Genomic DNA, 20,738 nt, shown 5'->3' on the forward strand with positions numbered 1-20,738 from the left:
TCCATTGCAATTTACCTCTGAGTAGGTGATGCTTAACCACCACAAAATGCTTAATTTATTGCATTATAATATTAGTTAAAGGGCTCTATGATTTTTTGACTTGCCAATAATGATAGAAGATTTTACCAAGTGTGCAGGAGCTGGTGTTCCCATGCACCCACTGGCCTTATCATTCCAGTGGTAGAGGTTATTGCTTGGCGATGCTTTTGAAGATGCTGCAATGTGATGTGATTGTGAACACAGCAGTTAGATAGCAACAATGGGGGCAAGCATTTTGAAGCCGATGAAGATGTTTAAACTAGAAAATTACCCAAAGTAACACATGGCAGTGTTTTGGAGTTTGGAAAATTGACCTCCAACAACACAAACTCTTATGCTAGGCATGTATTGTCCATCATTTCAATATTACTTGAGCTCCATGATGCTTCTCTGTCAAATGTTGCCTTTATAGTCATTCCTCATTCAATCATAGAATTCACCTTGTATCTCTGTTTCTCCAAGCCTGTATTATAGATTGGAGTAATTGGACTTCACTTGACTTGAACCCAAACTGAGCATTGATTAACAGGTATTAGTAGGTAAATGCCAGTTGACAATTCCATCATAGTATTCCATCATTTTGAATGCACTGGGGTAGTGATCTACACGATTAGTTTTGTCCTGCTTTATGACAATTGACAATAGGTGCCATTCAGTCCTTCAAGCCAGCACCACCATTCAATGTGATCATGGCTGATCATCCCCAACCAGTACCCAGTTCCTGCCTTCTCCCCATATCCCCTGACTCTGCTATCGTTAAGAGCCCTATCTAGCTCTCTCTTGAAGGTATTCAGAGAATTCCGCCCTCTGAGGCAGAGAATTCCACAGAGTCACAGCTCTCTGAGAAAAAAGGTGTTTCCTTGTCTGTTCTAAATGGCTTACCCCTTATTCTTAAACTATGGCCTCTGGTTCTGGACTCCCCCAACATCGGGAGCATGTTTCCTGCCTCTAGCGTGTCCAAATCCTTAATAATCTTATGTTTCAATAAGATCCCCTCACATCCTTCTAAACCAGAGTATACAAGCACAGCCGCTCTTATTTTCTCAGCATACGACAGCCCCGCCATCCCGAGAATTAACCTTGTAAACCTACGCTGCACTCCCTCAATAGCAAGAATGTCCTTCCTCAAATTAGAGGACCAAAACTGCACACAATACTCCAGGTGTGGTCTCACTAGGGCGCTATACAACTGCAGAAGGAACTCTTTGCTCCTATACTCAATGCCTCTTGTTATAAAGGCCAACATGCCATTGGCTTTCTTCATTGCCTGCTGCACCTACATGCTTAATTTAATTGACTGATGAACAAGGACCCCTAGATCCCATTGTACTTCCCTTTTTCCCAATTTGACACCATTTAGATAGTAATCTGCCTTCCTGTTTTTGCTACCAAAGTGGATAACCTCACATTTATCCACATTAAACCTCACCTGCCATGCATCTGCCCACACCCCCAACCTGTCCAAGTCACCCTGCATTCTCATAACATCCTCCTCACAGTTCACAATGCCACCCAGCTTTGTGTCATCCGCAAATTGGCTAATGTTACTTTGAATCCCTTCATATAAATCATTGATGTATATTATTAATAGCTGCGGTCCCAGCATCGAGCCTTGCAGTACCCCACTAGCCATTGCCTGCCATTCTGAAAGGGACCCGTTAATCCCTACTCTTTGTTTCCTGTCTGCCAACCAATTTTCTATCCATGTCTGCACTCTAGTCCCAATACCAAGTGTCCTAATTTTGCCCACTAATCTCCTATGTGGGACCTTATCAAATGCAGAACATCTGGGCAGTAATGAGAAATCTTGTTTATAGGTAACTGTTTCTGGAGTGCAAGTCTTTAAATAACAATTGTGATGTTTACAGGGGCAGTTGCCTTTGCCTTAGTTAGACTACTGTGCCAACTTTTGATGACATTTGGAGTGAATTGAATTGGCAGAACACTGGCTTCTACTTGGTTCTTCTGGCCAAAGATGATTTCAAATAATTAATCCTTGTCTTTTATATGTGTTCGCTGGACTCTACCATCATTGAGAGTGAGAATGTTAATGGAGCAGCCACCTAATGTTAGTTAGATAATTCAAGTGCAAAGAACCAATGCAAAGTTTGATCTGATTGTGGGGTGAGGTTGCCCTTAAATTTTAGTTTTACCAGAATAGATATGCCTGCTGGTGCCAGTGGCATGCTCTTCTACATTCATTGAACCCAAGTTGATCCTTTGGTTTGTTAATAATGGTAGGGTGAAGGATCTGTCGTAGAGGTTGTGATGGAATACAGTTTCACTAGCGCAAATGTGTCTCATGGGTGCCTAATTATGAGTCTAAATCTACTCGCATGCTTAAAGAGATAGTGATGGGAAGGTTTTATAAACAAATGACTGGTAACCTAAAGAAGTCTGAAGAAGGGCCCTGATCCTAAGCATCACTTATCCATGTTTTTCCAGAGATGCTGCCTGACCTGCTGACTTACTCCAGCACTTTGTGTCTTTTTTGTAAACCAGCATCTGCAGTTCCATATTTCTATTGGTAACCTATGCTCCATTTAGTTTGTGCCAGGACAAATCTGCAGGGATAGTACCATACTACATTGGTATGTACATTGTGAAGGCAGGATTTGGTTCTGACCGGTGTTGACACTGGCAGGTAGATTGGTGAGTACAAAGTCAAATAGGTTATTTAGACATTTATTTTGGTTACATTCTGGTGGTTACGTTTTTCGGGAAGTCTATCAGTGGCTGGTCTGTAAAATTACCCCTTATGATGGACATTAAAACCCCTGCCAAGAGTACATTCTTCAAAGTGGTATTCAGCACAGAGAAATACAAATTCATCAGCTGAAAAACGGTGGTAGATTGTTATTAGCAGTTAAATATTTAGTTTTTATTCCCACAATTAATAAGATGGTGTAGGATTTCATGGTGTCAGGAGTTTACTTTGAGGATTCCAATGTCCATCCCATCTGCATGTTACGAAGCTATCCCGTCTTAGTTTTTGACAGTTTTGATTCTGTATTACTGTACAGCTTGATTTAAAAAAAAAAAAAAAAACTTCCCTGGAGTTTATGATGGTTACTTGGATAGAGTTGACAGGATTGGGTGTGCCTTTCTTCTGGGGATTTATTTTTGCCTCGGTTGATTATTGTTTTATTTTTGGCAAAAGAATAATTCAAATTGTATAACATTAGGAAATGGTCCTTTTATTTTTTTTGGCATGTTTAAGTTGGCTCAGTGCAGAGTTGTTATCCACAGGTCTTGTGTTACACTGCTATTAGTTGTTCTGTGGAGGGTTTTCCTAGAGATTGGCTTATTTTTATTCCACTGGTGTGACCCCATTGCATACCAGTTCTCCTTCTTCCCTTAGAGAGAGACTCCGATCTGTTGCGTGAACGTGAATCAGTTTTACGTTTACGTGAAAGGAGATGGCTTGATGGTTCCTCATTTGATAATGAAAGAGGCCCCACAAGCCGTGAAGGTGAATCGAACTTGGATAAGAAAAGTCTTCCAGTCCAAAGCCCTGTCTCCTTGGGAGAGGAACTGCAATGGTGGTCTGATCGGGTGAGTAACTTTGCATTGGTTAATTGAATTGAAATGCTAGATGTTGGTAGTGGCATTGTGTCAATAACAACTATCGATTTTGGGAAGCACTATTCCAGCCAAAAGGTTGGTATAAAGCACACGGAGGCTTGAATGAAGTGAAGAATTTGAAATTTTATTAAATGCATTTATTCTAATCTACAGTGTTTGCTAGTTGAACATGTTGGCAATTTGGGCAAATATTGAAGCACTGCCAAATTCTATTTAAAACATTGAACTTTCAAAATTGGAGCTTAGCTTGAACTAACATTCAATTGCCAGTTTAAATAATCTTGCTTGCTTGACGCAATTAGTTTTAAAAGGTTAAAAACACTGCCATCAATGAAAAACAGAAGCAGTAGAAGCCTCTTCCATGGCAAAACTCAAATCATTTTAAAATTTCATTTTGAAATTTGCATCCAAATTATATTTTGCTGCTCAAATTGTTGAGAGGATAAAACGGAATGTTTTTTATTGTAGATATTATGTGTTAATTTGGCTCCAAGTACTAACCAACCAGAATCATGAGGTTTGTGGTCACCGCTAAAAATCACTTAAATTTAATGCAGTAAAGAATTATTATTTTTAGGGCTGATGGCTAATTTTTTTTTTTGTTCATTTGGAGTGTGAAGTAATTTAACAATTTACTGTTTATGGGGCCACAGAAGAGGTTCTGGGTGGTATAACATGCCACACCCCCCCCCTTATTTTTGCAGCGATTGCTGATGCACCTTGAGTGTCAGGGAGGACTGTGAAGGACACTTGATTTCTGTATTTGTATGGGACTGGATTATTTTTATTAAACGGCCACATTTAAATTACTAGTGAAATTCTTCTTTTAAAATGCCCTGATTCAGATCAAAATGAATCTATGTAGAGATTAAAGTATGAGTTGTCAGTTGGATCAAAGGATGTAATAAGTAGACCATGATGACATTTTCTAAAACCAATGGACTATATAGACTAGTTACTAATTTACCAAACTTTCTTCCCTAGGATGGTACTAAATTTGGAGCTATTGGAGCTCTGTATTCTGAACTTGTAGCTGTAAGCAATAAAGGTGAATTATATCAATGGAAATGGAATGAATCTGAACCCTATAGAAATACGCAGGTATGGAATTCAAATTTGTTTTAGCTTAGCCCTGATTCTTGCATAATTGAATATCAATGTTCATGATAACTGAATTGTTAAATCTTCATTCATAAAGAATCCTTCAGTGCACCATCCTCGAGCTACACAGTTAAGTTTAACCAATGAGAAAATTGTCCTTCTGGCTGCCAATAGCATTAGAGCCACAGTTACTACAGAGAACAGCAAAGTGAGTATAATTAAAACATTTTTGAATTGCACTGCTACCTATTTTATTTGCCTTCTTCAGATTCCTCCCTTGTGTGTGTTATCCAGTGCAGCATACTAGTAAGGTTTTTGTGCTGAGGTGCTCCAGTATGTATTTTATTTCCACATTGTACTTGGTTTGATTAGAGGGGGGAAAAATGTATATTGACCAATGAGATAACTGCTTCTGGTGAAACTCTTGTAGTGGTTAGATCTCAATAGTATCAATTATTCCTGTCGCATTTAACTAGATCGCATGAAAGTTTTCAAAGATTATGGAATATATCCACTTTCATTGATGATACAAGACAGTGAGATGTGAGAAAGGTGCAGAGGGGCTTCAGGGGAGGGAGAACAGAATCCCTTGCACTAACTCCTTTCAAACTCCATTTAATAAAAGTAAGCCTCAAATGGCTACATGAGTTGACATGAGAAAACTTTTTAAAATGGAGATCGCAAGGGGTTAGTGTTCAGAGATCCGGCTGCCTTTGTACTCAAACCATTGATAATTAATATTGTGTAAGAAGGAACTGCAGATGCTGGTTTAAACCAAAGATAAACACAAAGCTGGAGTAACTCAGCGGGACAGGAAGCATCTCTGGAGAGAAGGAATGGGTGATGTTTCGGGTCAAGACCCTTCTTTGAAACATCACCCATTCCTTCTCTCCAGAGATGCTGTTTGTCCCGCTGTTACTACAGTTTTTTTTGTCCATCTTCGATAATTAATATAGATTCAGTAAGCAATTATGAAAGCAAAAAGGTACCAGTTAACATAACATTTGTATTTGGAGTATGAATTAACTCCAAAGGAGTTATGCACAACTCTGCTTTAGATTCAGATTCAGATTCAACTTTAATTGTCATTGTCAGTGCACAATACAGAGACAACGAAATGCAGTATGAACTTCACATTCAAATGGAGTTGAGTATAAGAGTTAAGAGCTCTATGTCAGTTGATTTGCGAACTGGTGAGACCACATCTGCAAGGTTGTGTGCAGATCTAATTTTCCAATGTAAGGAAGGATAAATTTGTAATGGTGGGAAGCAGATCACGAGCTCAGAAGGATTGTGAAGGGGGTAATCATTGAAAGTTTGCATGGTGTTGGACAAGGTAAGTGCAGTAGTGAAGTTTTCCTTGACTGGTAACGGGAGTCTCAGGATAAGGGATTGACCATTTAGATTGTTTGTGTTCTGATATATTGTGATGAATAACTTCATATGCTGCAATTTTAGAAATCGACCAAATCATCTGATTATGCTACATGGTTCATAAATCTGGGGCAGGTAATTGAATATTTGTCTTGGTGTGATTGCAAAATGTTCTTTACCTTTGTCCTTAGGTTGCCACTTGGGTGGATGAAACATTATGTTCTGTCGCTTCTAAACTGGAGCACAGTGCCCAGATTTTCCCTGAGTTGCAAGGAGAAAAGATTGTATCTTTGTATTGTTGTGCCCTATATACCTGCGTCCAGCTAGAAAATGGCCTATTTTGGTGGTAAGTGTTGAATGCATTTGTTAATGTTGGTACATTGACAACTTAACCAAAGTATTTTGTTGGGGTTGGTGAACCAGCTTTTCTTTAATTGTTCCAAATCACTGGAATGAAATTTCAGCAGTCTATACTGAAGAAATTGAACCAACAGCTTCAAATAAAATACTTCTGCTCCATGGCTTTTATGGCTAATTTGTACTTTTCTAAAACACAAGATAAAACTAGGACGAATAAATGAGCAGTCATTTCAGAGTTTCAAGAGTAAGTTCCAAATTTGTTTTGGCATTTAATTTAAATTCATTCCATGTTTGACTTCCACATCTAAAGGTTTGTCATTCAGTGTGCAATAATACTAGTTGCTATCAGTCCTAAACTTGGCTTTTGAGAATAACTTTACAAGATACAAACAGAAATTACTGGAAACGCTCGCAGATCAGGCTACTTCTCTGGAAAGAGAAACAGTTAATATTTCAAGTCAAAGACTCACTCAGAACTGAGAAATAAAAATAAGCTGGTTTTAAATTGCAGAGAGTGAATGGGAGAACTTGATGGGACAAAGCAAATATTTCTGATAGGGTGCAGCCTAGTCAACTAATTCCTAGATAAGGTCAAGCCAGTTAAAGTTGTTGAACCATTACTATCTGCACAGCGAGCTGTTTGGTCAGCATTCATGATAACTTAAATTTATGAGCCGTCTTAAGTTCCTTGGAACCATCATCTCCAGGGACCTTAAATGGGAGGCCATCATCGACTCCACGCTCAAAAAGGCCAAACGGAGGATATACTTCCTGCGGCAACCGAGAAAACACAATCACCAGTCCAGTTTTATACTGCCTCATCTCCATCATGGTCTGGTTTGAGCACGACATCCGGAGGCTGCAGTGTATCATTCATTCAGCCGAGAACATTGTTGGCTTTAACCCCCCCCCGCCGCCCCTCCCCCCCATATCGACGAATGTACACTTCAAGGCCCAGGAAGCGAGTGGGTAAGATCGTGCCTGACCCCTCTCACCCTGACCACAAACTCTTTGAATCACTTCCCTATGGAAGGCGACTCTGGACTGTCAAAGCCGCCACAGCCAGACACAAAAAAACTGATTTTTTTCCATGAGCAGTAGCTCTACTCAACAACCAAAAGTCTGTAGCCTCCTTTACCTCTGGTATTTTATTTCATTCTTCACATGTTTAAATTATAATGTTTTATTCTTAATTGTTTACTGTATATCTTGTGCCTTGCGAGCAAAGCACCAAGGCAAATTCCTTGTATCTATGCATACTTGGCTAATACAAAAAAATATTCAATTATTCTATTCAATTATTTAACTATGAGCTTTATTTTACTCTAGGGATACTTTATTTTCTGTTGATAAGCCTTCTGTTCAGATTTATCTTGTGTAATTAGTGATTTAAATTTGCGCATTAGCTGCAGCTTTTTAAAATATGTTTTCAAGTTCACTAATGCTATTTAATTTTGTTTGACATTCTCTTCAGGGGAGTAGTGCCTTTCAGTCAACGAAAAAAGATGCTTGAGAAGGCCAGAGCCAAAAACAAGAAGCCAAAATCTAATGCAGGCATTTCCTCAATGCCAAACATAACAGTTGGAACGCAGGTAAGCAAAATCTTTGTGCCTTTTGAATAATTCTGTTTCCTTAGTAATCTATAATGTTGCAAAGTGCACCTCTATTATGTTTGCCTTTTTTTTAAAGTATGAAGTAACTTTTGAAATAACTTTATTGCGGGAAGAAGGGAAAAGACCTGACAGACAGAATAAATGTGTCCAATACGTTTGTATAGTCAATTTTGCATTCAATTAAAGGGAATAATTTTATGATGCGTTTTTACATCATGTCTATTATCTTGTGTTCTTTTGTACGGAATAGTTGAATCTAGGTTGAAAGCATAGTCAAAAAATATAATTTTATTCCATTAGGTGTGTTTGAGAAATAACCCACTCTACCATGCTGGAGCAGTAGCTTTTTCCATTAGTGCTGGCATTCCAAAAGTTGGTGTACTGATGGAATCAGTTTGGAATATGAATGACAGCTGTCGATTCCAGCTCCGATCTCCAGAAAGTTTGAAAAACTTAGAAAAATTGACCAAAAGTACTGAAAATAAGTAAGTCATTGACATAATGTCACAGCTTGTACCTGTATTTACTTCTTAAATATCATAGTGTCTTTAATTTGTGATCTCTAAATGAAGCAACTTAATACAAATCAACCTCTTGTAATACATTGTATAAGTTGACTGAAAATATTTGTCTACACTGTAGTTGTTACCAATTTTGTAATCTTGAATTATTTAATCAAAAATGTGAATGGTGTACTAACAATACAAGTGAGAAAAACATTTTTCACACAGTGGTGAATCTCTGGAACTCTCTGCCACAGAAGGTAGTTGAGGCCAGTTCATTGGCTATATTTAAGAGGGTGTTAGATGTGGCCCTTGTGGCTAAAGGGATCAGGGGGAATGGAGAGAAGGCAGGTACAGGATACAGAGTTGGATGATCAGCGATGATCATATTGAATGGCGGTGCAGGCTCGAAGGGCCGAATGGCCTACTCCTGCACCTATTTTCTATGTTTTTGTGTGTGTGTGTGTGTGTGAGAGGGAGGGAAGGAGAGAGAGACAGAAAACTAGAAGAGAGGAGGAGCAGGACGAAGCGTGGCAGCTGATAGGTGAACACAAGCGGGAGGTGGTTTTATTAGTCATATGGTTCGACAAAAGCCAGAGATGTAAAAAGTGACAAAGGGATTGAACAGTTGCAAATTGTGAAGCCTTAAGAAGGAATGTAGGGAGAGGGGAGAAATGGGTGCGAGACCAGGTGGGACACTGGGGACGTGGGGTGAAGAATAAGGGGAGGGGGGTGTTGGTAGAAGTTGCCAGAAATTGGAGAATTCAATGTTCCTACCATTGGGTTATAAGCTTTCCGAGCAGAAAATGAGAGGTGCTGTTCTTCCAGTTTGAGTATGACCTGCTCTAGCAATGGAGGAGGCCCAGGACAGAAAGATCGATATGTGAATGGGAAGAAGAGTTAAAATGGTTAACATCCATTCAGAACACAATTGCCAATGTGTTTTGAATGACTAAAAGTTGGTTGTGCGTGCTATAATTTCAAGGTGGAACATTCTGTATCGTTGCTGAAATGATGCTCATTCACTTTTCTGGTACAGGACAGAAAGCAAACAAGAGCCAGTCAAGACTGAGATGGGGCCACCACCATCACCAGCTTCCACTTGCAGCGATGCATCCTCTATTGCTAGTAGTGCATCATTACCATATAGTAAGTATTCTAAAAGATTCTGCAATCTTTATTTTGAAGTTATTGAAATTATCAGATCTGGAGACATCAGTGAAAGTGGATAGTATCTTGAAGAAAATCAGTACCACAGGGTTAATTGAACTGGTTTTTCAAATAGCTGGTGCAAGCTAAATGGGTTGGATGCTTTCCAATTCTTGTTCGTTTGATTCTATCAAGTGCTTTTTAACTGTTTAGTATTAGAGAAATGAAACAAAATCTGGTCGATTTAATGTCATTTGTAACTTTTGGATCTTGATTTAACTACTTTTCTAATTCAGAACGTAGGCGATCCACTCCAGCACCCAAAGAGGAAGAAAAAGTGAATGAAGAGCAGTGGCCACTTAGGGAAGTGGTGTTTGTTGAAGATGTTAAAAATGTGCCAGTGGGGAAGGTATGTAACTCAAACATATTTGATGTCACGGACGGTACCAAATAGTGAATTCAATGAAACGGGTCCATGAACTAACCTGATTGAGGGGTGGGAAGGAAGTGACTTCAAATGTACAATTTTATTTTTAAAAAGCAATGTTTCATAGATAAAATGACAGACCCCTTGTTGTTAACCGTAACTTTCTGAAGCAAAGTAAATGGATGGACAAATTGCAAACGTTGCATATTAAACTTGCAGAAGTCTTTAAATGGAACAATATTAAATTAACAGCAAGATGGAATAATACTAAATCAACAACCAGATTTGGAGATTTGCAACTTCCACAACTCTAAACCTGCTAACCGCTTTGTACATGAAGAAAGCAGGTTTCTATCAGCAAGATCTAGTTATTATGTGAATGCAGTAAAATCCTCTTTTAATTTCTCCAAGGTATTGAAAGTGGATGGTGCTTATGTTGCTGTGAAATTCCCTGGGACTTCTAGCAATGTCAGTAATCAGACTTGTACTAGTGGAGATACTGATCCAACTTCCCTCCTGCAAGACTGTAGGCTACTTCGAATTGATGAACTGCAAGTAAGCATTTAAAAACTTTTTTTATTCAAGATTAACTACGTTTATGTTGACTCACTACGTTGTGTAATAGGTGAGAGTTCTTTGTGGCAATTTTAAACATAAAACATTAGCTGTGATTTTTAAAGCTCAATATAATGAATTTCAGTTAAAATTTGATAAATTTGGTTATCGTTAGCAGTTCAGACAATCAAAATGAATCAGTAAACACCTGGTGCTATGCTGGGGAGGGGGAAGGAGGAATACGCTGACATTTTTTATTTGGAATAGGTTGGAAGTTCTGCCTGTTCTTTCATTGCTCCTTAGCCTTTCCCATCCATTATTGCAAATTGCCTGAGCTACTGCTGTTGTGGTTCTCCACACTTGTACATTTGATGAAACTATCAGGCTTTTTGTCATCAAAATGGCCTGGTGCTGAGATCTTTGTATGAAAATATGCAAGTTGACTTTCAGCTGTATATATTCTTGATGAGGAACTTGCACCATAAAAATAAAGAGAATTGTCACACTTTTTAGATAGAGAGCTAACATTATTAATTTTCCATTTTAAAACCTTTTATTACAATGAAATTAGTATAAAGTTAGGTCTTGGTTTATTCCACTGTTGGATGTGACATCATATAGCTTTATCAGTTTAATTTTGAAGAAAACATGCACATGTAAGGCATGTTTCCTGTTCAAATGAGAACTTTGTTTCTTATACTAACTTGGATGTGAAATTTAAAACATGATTTTTATGTTTGAATATTCACCTGTATTTTTTTTAATCAAAATTTAAGCTTGTAAGTCATCTCACCAAAACTATGTATCAGCTCAAATGAGTCTGGCTTGGAGAACACATTGGGGTTGATTTACCTGAGCATTGTGGTATGCTAAAGGAATGATTCGCTTCCTCTTAGTTTAGCGTGTGTTTTTGGTTCTAAATGTGCCACATGGAATTTTCATGCCATTCAATTGGTCATCAGCACCAAGTGCGAGTTGTGCTTATATATACTAGGCATCAACATTTGTTGAGCACTAATTGAGCTGTATACAGTAACATTTAAACATCACCACACCAGTTTTGGTTTTATTTTCCTAGCAAATGTTGCTAGCACTTAGGAAATCTTGAGCCTTTGTGACAATTAGAGTATTTTTGTTTTACTCCCAGCACTATTATTGGTACCAATGGGTTCTCCAATGGGAATCCTCCCTATCTAACGTGTTTGGAAAACGAGGAACAACGGAAGGCTGCCAACCAGGTCAGACTGCACGTGAGGTATTCTGTGCCCACCCAGCAGTACCCTCACACCCGAATCTGCAGACAGAGGTGATTAGACCTTGCTTTGGCAGATAATTAGTGCATGTGGTGGTTCCCATTTCCATAAGAAATTGGAATACCCGATCCAGTAGTTTCTTTGACATGTTGATACTTGACTGTCTGTGATGCTAGATTGATTCTTTAGAAATAGCTTAATGACAGTATGTCATACTTTTTGGTGTACTTGAAAGAAGGCATGCGAGGATCATTATAATCAGGAGGGCACACCCATAAATCTAATTTGGGGGGAATTATTGTAACAATGGGACAAAGTTTACAAGGCATTTTCTTGATGGGCTTTCGAGTTAACATAGAACCAGATGTAGTAAAAGCAGTCTGCTTTGTCACGTTAAGCTACCTTACAGATAGAAATGACGCAATCAGTGTGGGTCTTGGTGGGCTTCTGCCACATAATTTGGAGGTTATTGCAGTCCCACATGTAGGGGGAGTCATGCCGTGGAATGAAAAAAAAAACACTTTTGTATCCCATGTTAAACGGCTTAGTTTTAGTTTAGTTTATTATTGTCACGTTTACCAAGGTACAGTGAAAAGGTTTTGCTTGCGTGCTATCCAATCAGTAAAAAGACTATACATGATTACATGATCACAGCCGTCCGCAGTGTACAGATAAAGAATAAAGGGTACAGCATTTAGTGCAAGACAAAATCCAATTAAGGATAGTTCAAAGGTCTCCAATAAAATGTGACGAGGCTCTGGGCTGATTTCACCATTTGTTTGCAGATGTATTTTTCCCTTTTAGCAAAGGTCAACAATTCTACACCACTTTTGGATATTCTTTGATTTCTGTGAAGTGTTAGAATTTACTTGCATTATTATCTGCTCACGTCACTGGCTCCGGCACCTGTCATATTAGGCAGCTGGAGGTGGTCAGTTATTAACAAGTCATGAAATTTGAGTGGTGTGAGCACATTGATAACTTAAGTATTTTTTCCCCCATCGTTTCAAGTTTAAAACTATTTGCAATGGTGCATGAAAATGCATCCTATTCTAATTTATAGAGTGTAACAACACAGAAATGGGCTACTTGGTGATTAATTCTGAACTAATTTAATCTACATAAATACTTGAAGGGCACCAAACCAAAAGGTTCCCTGTTTTCCAGAGATGCTGAGTTACTCGAGTGCTTTGTGTCTTTGTAAACCAACACCCGCAGTCCCTTGCTTTTACTAATGACATGGTCTTCACAATCTTGAATAGTACATTTTATGCAGGACTATCTAACTTTGGAGAAACATTATATCCTCTTACTAAGAAGTGTAAATTCTAATAAATCTTGGTGTAGAACTTAATCTGATGGTCCATTTATTTCTTGTTGTGGCTTGTAAACATGCCAACACATAATTTGTCGTTGTTTCCATCACCTTCCATGTGATTCCACCTCCAGTTATATCTTCCCATCCCAACGCTTTTTGCCTGCCTCAGAAACGGGACCCTCTGCAACTCATTGGTTCACTCATTTGTTCCCATCCAATGAGATATGAGATAATTACAAGCAGTTGAATAAGGGGTGGGAATCAATAAGCTTTGGCTTCTTCCTGCTCCTTTTCAGACACATACGATTTCATTTATTTATAGATATTGTTTATGACACTTTACAAATATTTTTGTTTTTTTTGTATGCTGTTTCACATTTGCTTTTTATTCTTTTATTCCGTCCGAAATAAATAACTAAAACTAAAACAAACCGCCCCTCCCTACAAGCTTTCCCCTGCAACAGCAGGGGATGTAACACGTCCCTACACCTCCCTCACATCCATCCAGGGACCCCAGCAGTCTTTCCAGGTGAGACAGATTTGTGTGCACCTTGCATCAAGTATTCCCCTTGTGGTCTCCCTTACATCAGTGAAACCAAGCCTAGACTTTTAAGCATTAGACATGAAATGTGCTATAACATGAGTTTTGCTGTGGACCTCAACGTATCCTTCTAAACCAATTTACATGTATATTGTGTCTTTTGCCCTCCAACTATTTGATCATATTGTTCCTTTTTTACACATATTCTGTTTCAGGCATAGTCTCAGTTGTAAACATCTACCAAATGATCCTAATAAGTTGTTTTGCTAGGTGCATTCTCTTTTTATGGTCACATTTCCACATTTGTGGTCTCTGGCAAATTTTCCTAAAGAACTTTGAAAACATGAAGTTTGCATACATTCTAACCCTTTCAAGTATTTCTTCAAGACCTCTCATTGAGACCTCTCAATGAAACTTCCTTGCCTAATTTGTCTTCTAATGGTTTGTTACATCTGCTTCTGTGATCCTGCTACCCATATATGTTATGAAGTGGGGGAAATAGTGCAGTTTACCCGCGTTAAAGCTTGTTTACGCATTGAAGTTTACCCGTGCTCTTATATAGATTTTTTTTTATACGTTAAGAATGTTATAACTTTATTAGAATATTTATATATATATATATTTATATATATGTTTTTGTGTGTGTTTTTATGTTTTTGTATATGTTTTTTACACACACACACACATACACACACACACACATTTTTACATTTATACACACATTTATATATATCCCCTGAACTATTGCCACACTTGCTAATGCTTGTTTTGTGCATATGTAAATTACTAGACAAATTACACAATTGGACCACGTGGATTTGTGAGTGATCAAACCACGTTAAATGCTAAATTGCGAAATTGAGGCTTTGGTCAATAGTTAAAAGGTAGCATGGGACAGATATCAGTAGCTGGAGGAGTTTCGGAAATAAAGGATCAAGCTAAAAAAGCAAATCAGAAGAGCAAAAAGGGGACAGGAGATAACTCTGGCAGATAGCATTAATGATAATCCCACAAGATTTTATAAGTATGTAAAGGGAAAAAATGGTGACCAGAGAGAGAGAGAGTGGAACCCCTTAGGAATCAAAGCGTCTGCGTGGAGTCACAGGAGATGGGCAAGATCCCCAATTAGTATTTCTCCTTTGTTTTTACTGTGGAGAAAAACAGAAGGAATTAGGAACTTGGGGCAGTCACTGGAAGTGCCTTGGGAACAGTCAATATTACGGTGCTGAAGGTCCTGAAGCGTGTGAAGGTAGACAATATTCCCGGGCCTGATCAGATCCATCTGAGGACACCGTGGAAAGCTAAAGAGGAAATTGCAGGAGCCCTGACAGATTTTCTGAGTCATTAAATACAGGCGAGGTGCCGGACGAATGGAAGGCGACAAATGTGCCTCTATTCAAGGGCTGCAGGGAAAAGGCTGAGAACTACGGACCACATCTGTGATCGGAAAGTTACTTGAAATTATTCTGAGGGAAGAGATATATGTGTATTTAGATGGGCAAGGGCTGATTAGGGATAGTCAGTATGGTTTTGTGCATGGGTAGTAGGTCTCATGAATCTTGAGTTTTTTTATGTGACCAAAAAGGTTGAACTGTAGACTTTGTATATATGGATTTCAGCAAGTCATTTGACAAGGTTCTGCATGGTAGGCTGGTCTGTAAGGTTAGATCCCATGGGATCCAAGGAGAGTGGAATAGATAGAAAATGCTGAATGGGTAGAAAATCGCCTTCATGGAAGGAAGCAGAGGGTGATGATGTAAGGTTGCTTTTCATACTGGAGACCTGTGACTAGTGGTTTGCCTCTGGGTTTGGTGCTCACACATTGCTGTTTGTTATATCAATGATTTGGTTGAGAGCATACATGGCATGATTAGCAAGTTTGTAGATGACACAAAACTGGGTGGTTTTATAGATAGTGAAGGTTGTCAAAATTGCAGCATGAGCTGGTTGGGCAGGTGGGCTGAGGAATCGTTGATGGAATTCAATGCTGAGAGATGTGAGGTGTTGCATTTAGGGATGACAGAACACCTACACGATGAATGGTAGGGTTCTGGGGAGTGTTGTAGAGCAGAAAGATCTAGGAGTGCAGGTACTGGTAGATACAGTGCCCTCCATAATGTTTGGGGCAAAGACCCATCATTTATTTATTTGCCTCTACTCCACAATTTGAGATTTGTAATAGAAAAAAACACACGTGGTTAAAGTGCACATCGTCAGATTTTATTAAAGGTCATTTTTGTACATTTTGGTTTTACCATGTAGAAATGACAGCTGCGTTTATACATAGTCCCCCCATTTCAGGGCACCATAATGTTTGGGGCACATGGCTTCACAGTGTTTGTAATTGCTCAGGTGTGTTTAAATGCCTCCTCAATGCAGGTATAAGAGAGCTCTCAGCACCTAGTCTTTCATCCTGTCTTTCCATCACCTTTGGAAACTTTTATTGCTGTTTATCAACATGAGGACCAAAGTTGTGCCAAAGTCAAAGAAGCCATTATGAGTGAGAAACAAGAATACAACTGTTAGAGACATCAGCCAAACCTTAGGCTTACCAAAATCATCTGTTTGGAACATCATTAAGAAGAGAGCACTGGTGAGCTCACTAATCGCAAAGGGACAGTCAGGCCAAGAAAGACTTGACAGCTGATGACAGAAGAATTCTCTGTATAGTAAAGAAAAATCCTCAAGCACCTGTCCAACAGATCAGAAACACTCTTCAGGTGAGGATTTATCAATGCCCACTGTCTGCAAAAAACTTTATGAACAGAAATACAGAGGCTATACTGCAAGATGCAAACCACTGGTTAGCTGCAAAAATAGGATGGCCAGGTTACAGTTTGCCAAGAAGTACTTGGAAGAGCAACCACAGTTCTGGAAAAAGGTCTTGTGGACAGATGAGATGAAGATGAACTTATATCAAAGTATGGAGGAGAGAAGGAACTGCCCAAGATCCAAAGCATACCACCTCATCTGTGAAACACGGTGGTGGGGGTGTTATGGCCTGGGCATGTTTGGCTGTGGAAAGTACTGGCTCACTTATCTTCATTGATGATACAACTGCTGATGGTAGTAGCATAATTATATTCTGAAGTGTATAGACACATCCTATCTGCTCGTTCAAACAAATGCCTCAAAACTCATTGGCCGGCGGTTCATCCTACAGCAAGACAATGATCCCAAACATACTGCTAAAGCAACAAAGGAGTTTTTCAAAGCTGAAAAATGGTCAATTCTTAAGTGGCCAAGTCAATCACCCGATCTGAACCCAATTGAGCATTCCTTTTATATGCTGAAGAGAAAACTGAAGGGGACTAGTCCCCAAAACAAGCATAAGCTAAAGATGGCTGCAATACAGGCCTGGCAGAGCATCACCAGAGAAGACACCCAGCAACTGGTGATGTCCATGAATCGCCGACTTCAAGCAGTCATCGCATGCAAAGGATATGCAACAAAATAATAGACATGACTACTTTCATTTATATTACATTGCTGTGTCACAAACATTATGGTGCCCTGAAATTGGGGGACTATGTATAAACACTGCTATAATTTCTACATGGTGAAACCAAAATATATAAAAATGTCCTTTATTAAAATCTGACAATGTGCACTTTAACCACATGTGATTTTGTTTCTATTACAAATCTTAAATTGTGGAGTACAGAGGCAAATAAATAATTGCTGGGTCTTTGTTCCAAACATTATGGTGGGCAGTGGAGGTAAGGTTTTTGGCAACAAGCGAGTTCGGTATTCTGAATAGCGGGGGGGTGGGGGGGGGGAGGAGAGAGACCCGCAAGCACTGCCGAACCGCCACTCACCTCCCCCACCCTCCGACTCGAGATGTCCAGACCGATGGGACACCGGCCCCCAGGCCCAGCGAGGGGAATCGCCTAAGTTTCAGGCTCAGCACCAGACCCACAACCTCCACGATGCACGTGGTCTGACTGCTGGGTCCAACTGCTCTACCCCTCCTACAGGGAAGCTCTAGTGATTTGTCTTCCCCTTCCCCCTCTTTTAACCAGGCCCCCCAGGCCCCACTCATACGATAGGGAATCGCCCCCCTTTCGGCTCAGCACCCCCAAACCCTCGTCTCGACCCTCCAAGATGCAGACTCCAACAGCACGTGGTCTGACTGCTGGGTCCAACTGCTCTACCCCTCCTACAGGGAAGCTCTAGTGATTTGTCTTCCCCTTCCCCAAAAACCTTTGTTCCCCTCCGCCCCCATCTCAACGATTCACCACGTCATAGAGCTTTTCTTCCGTCGCCTCCGTACCTTTTTCTGTGGGAAGAAGTCCTCACCACCCAGTGATGACCCCTTCCCCCGTCACCAACGGTCCCCCTTCTCTCAGACTCCCCAGAATGGCCTTCTATCCTCTCTAGACCTCTTTATTTCTAACTGTCAGCTTGACATTAACCATCTCAACTTTTCCATTCCCCTCACCAACTCCAACCTCACCCCCTCTGAATGTACGGTCCTCCGCTCACTCTGCAGCAACCCTGACATAATCAAACCCGCCGACAAGGGAGGTGAAGTGGTAGTCTAGTGCGCTGAGGCCAGGCGACAACTCTCAGACACCACCTCCTACTTATCCTTGGACCATGATCCCACAGATGAGCACCAGGCCTTAATCTTAAACACCATTACTGATTTCATCAATTCTAGGTGTCTGCCTCCCACATCCTCCAACCTTATAGTTTCCCAGCCCCGCACAGCTTGTTTTTACCTTCTTACCAAAATCCACAAACACAACTGCTCTGGCAGACCCATTGTTTCTGCCTGCTCCTGTCCCACAGAAATGAATTCCACATACCTGGACTCCATCCTATCCCCCCTGGTCCAATCTCTCCCAACCTACAGTGCCCTCCATAATGTTTGGAACAAAGACCCATAATTTATTTATTTGCCTCTGTACTCCACAGTTTGAGATTTGTAATTTAAAAAAAAATCACATGTGGCTAAAGTGCACATTGTCAGATTTTATTAACGGGTATTTTTATACATTTTGGTTTCATATCATGTAGAAATTACATTTCTACATGATGGTCCTCGCCCTCAATGATTTATCCATTGACTCCTCCCACTTCCTCCAAGTCCAAGGCATAGCTATGGGCCCCAGCTATGCCTGCCTCTTTGTATGGTACATTGAACAATCCCTGTTCCAGGCGTACTGCCCTATCATCAAACTCTATCTCCGTTACATTGATGACTGCATCAGTGCTACCTCCTGCACCCATGCAGAACACATGGACTTCATCAACTTCACCACCAATTTTCAACTGGAGAAGATGCGACACCTGTTGCTATACCTCCTCCCTTGACTCTGACCAGGGACCCCGACTGTCCTTTCAGGTTAGGCAGAGGTTCACTTTCACCTCCTCCTCCAGCCTCATCTACTGTATCCATTGTTCAAGATGTGGGCACTTATACATCAGCGAGACCAAACGCAGACTGGACGATTGGTTCGTGGAACACCTTCCTGATCTCCTGGTTGCTGGACACTTTAATTCTCTTTCCCATTCCTACACACACCTTTCTGTCCTTTGTCTCCTCCATTGTCAGAGTGAGGCTAAACACAAATTGGAGGAACAGCATCTCATATTTCGCTTGGGCAGTTTACAGCCCAGTGGTATGCGAGATTAAATAGGAATCTGAGGGGTAACTTTTTACATGAAGGGTGTTGGGTGTATGGAACGAGCTGCTGGAGGAGGTAGTTGAGGCAGGTACTATCGCAACGGTGAATAAACATTTAGACAGATAAATGGATATGGCAGGTTTAGAAAGATATTGGCCAAACACAGGCAGATGGGACGAGTGCAGATAGGATGTGTTTATCAGTATGGACGTTGGGTCAAAGGGCCTGTTTCCACGTTTTATGACCAACTTTATAACTGAAAATCTTGAGCTAGCATCTATCAGCTCTAGTTATCTTTTTGTGTAATGATTTCAGTTTCCCGTCAGCCATTCACTGTTTGGCACCAACCTAGTTAATCCTCTTTTGACACTGCGAAGGAGAAGGCGATTAGGTGCCTTCCACAGGGTGATTGGACTGGGGCAAATACTTGACTCATTCTTCATTCACACCATTTTAATCCCCCATTTGTCACTCTAAATGTTGTTACCCTTCAACTAATTTAACATGACTAGTTTCCAACTATTATTTCATGTTTGTTTTTTGTGTCGGAATAGTATTCTGTTATTCCTTTTCCATCTATCCTCAGTATCCATTCGCCCAACTTGAAACCCATTTGCACTCTGCATTTGTACATGTGATAACCTTTCTGTTATCTGCACACCCACGTGTTATACTGGCAATGTTCATTTTCTTTGTACTCGTTTATTTATGTTTTAATTAGGAAACATTACTGTTCTCATAATTGTTTAACATTGATATGTGCAGTTGTAGTGTACTGCAGGAAAGTAGATTTTAAATTATAGATATGAAATGATTACTTGGTTTATAATGAATTAATTGTAACCATGTAGAGTTTCTCTCATTTCAAATGATGATTGTTTTATATTTTGGTGCTTCTCTCTCTTTAGGTGGTGAAGACAGGTGGAACACCTAAAATTCCAGACTGTTTCCAACGCACTCCTAAAAAGCTTACAATCCCAGACAAAGCAGAGATCCTTGCAGTGAATGTGGATTCCAAGGGTGGGTACTTGTACATCACATATTTATAATAAAAACACTGCAGATTTATTTTGAATGTGTAATAATATAACTAAATTCCAGCAAGTGGCCACAAGTCAGGTCTTTGGTCTGATTGCTCACAAACCCAACAGGGGTAACACCATAATCAAAAATACTTTAATCAAACTATGCAAGACAAATTAGTAGTAACTAGTGTGGAAGGTTACATTTATTCATCCTGTAATACATGATTTTTTAAATTGGTCTGAAAATCCAACTTGAGAACAT

The 20,738-nt window shown here is 39.9% G+C and overlaps 1 protein-coding gene across 1 annotated transcript in view; it reads left to right on the top strand.

The window, feature by feature from the left end:
• The window catches only part of LOC129696717 (E3 ubiquitin-protein ligase UBR5-like), a 135,244-nt gene that overhangs the window by 34,414 nt on the left and 80,092 nt on the right, over nucleotides 1-20,738 (top strand). The window contains 10 exon segments of the mRNA XM_055634847.1: nucleotides 3,383-3,594; nucleotides 4,609-4,725; nucleotides 4,823-4,933; nucleotides 6,291-6,445; nucleotides 7,934-8,051; nucleotides 8,373-8,557; nucleotides 9,615-9,724; nucleotides 10,021-10,133; nucleotides 10,563-10,706; nucleotides 20,360-20,471. Of these exon segments, the coding sequence (XP_055490822.1) occupies nucleotides 3,383-3,594; nucleotides 4,609-4,725; nucleotides 4,823-4,933; nucleotides 6,291-6,445; nucleotides 7,934-8,051; nucleotides 8,373-8,557; nucleotides 9,615-9,724; nucleotides 10,021-10,133; nucleotides 10,563-10,706; nucleotides 20,360-20,471 (1,377 nt within the window).

This window comes from Leucoraja erinacea, chromosome 4 (assembly GCF_028641065.1).
Source record: "Leucoraja erinacea ecotype New England chromosome 4, Leri_hhj_1, whole genome shotgun sequence".
Taxonomy (NCBI): Eukaryota; Metazoa; Chordata; class Chondrichthyes; order Rajiformes; family Rajidae; genus Leucoraja; species Leucoraja erinaceus.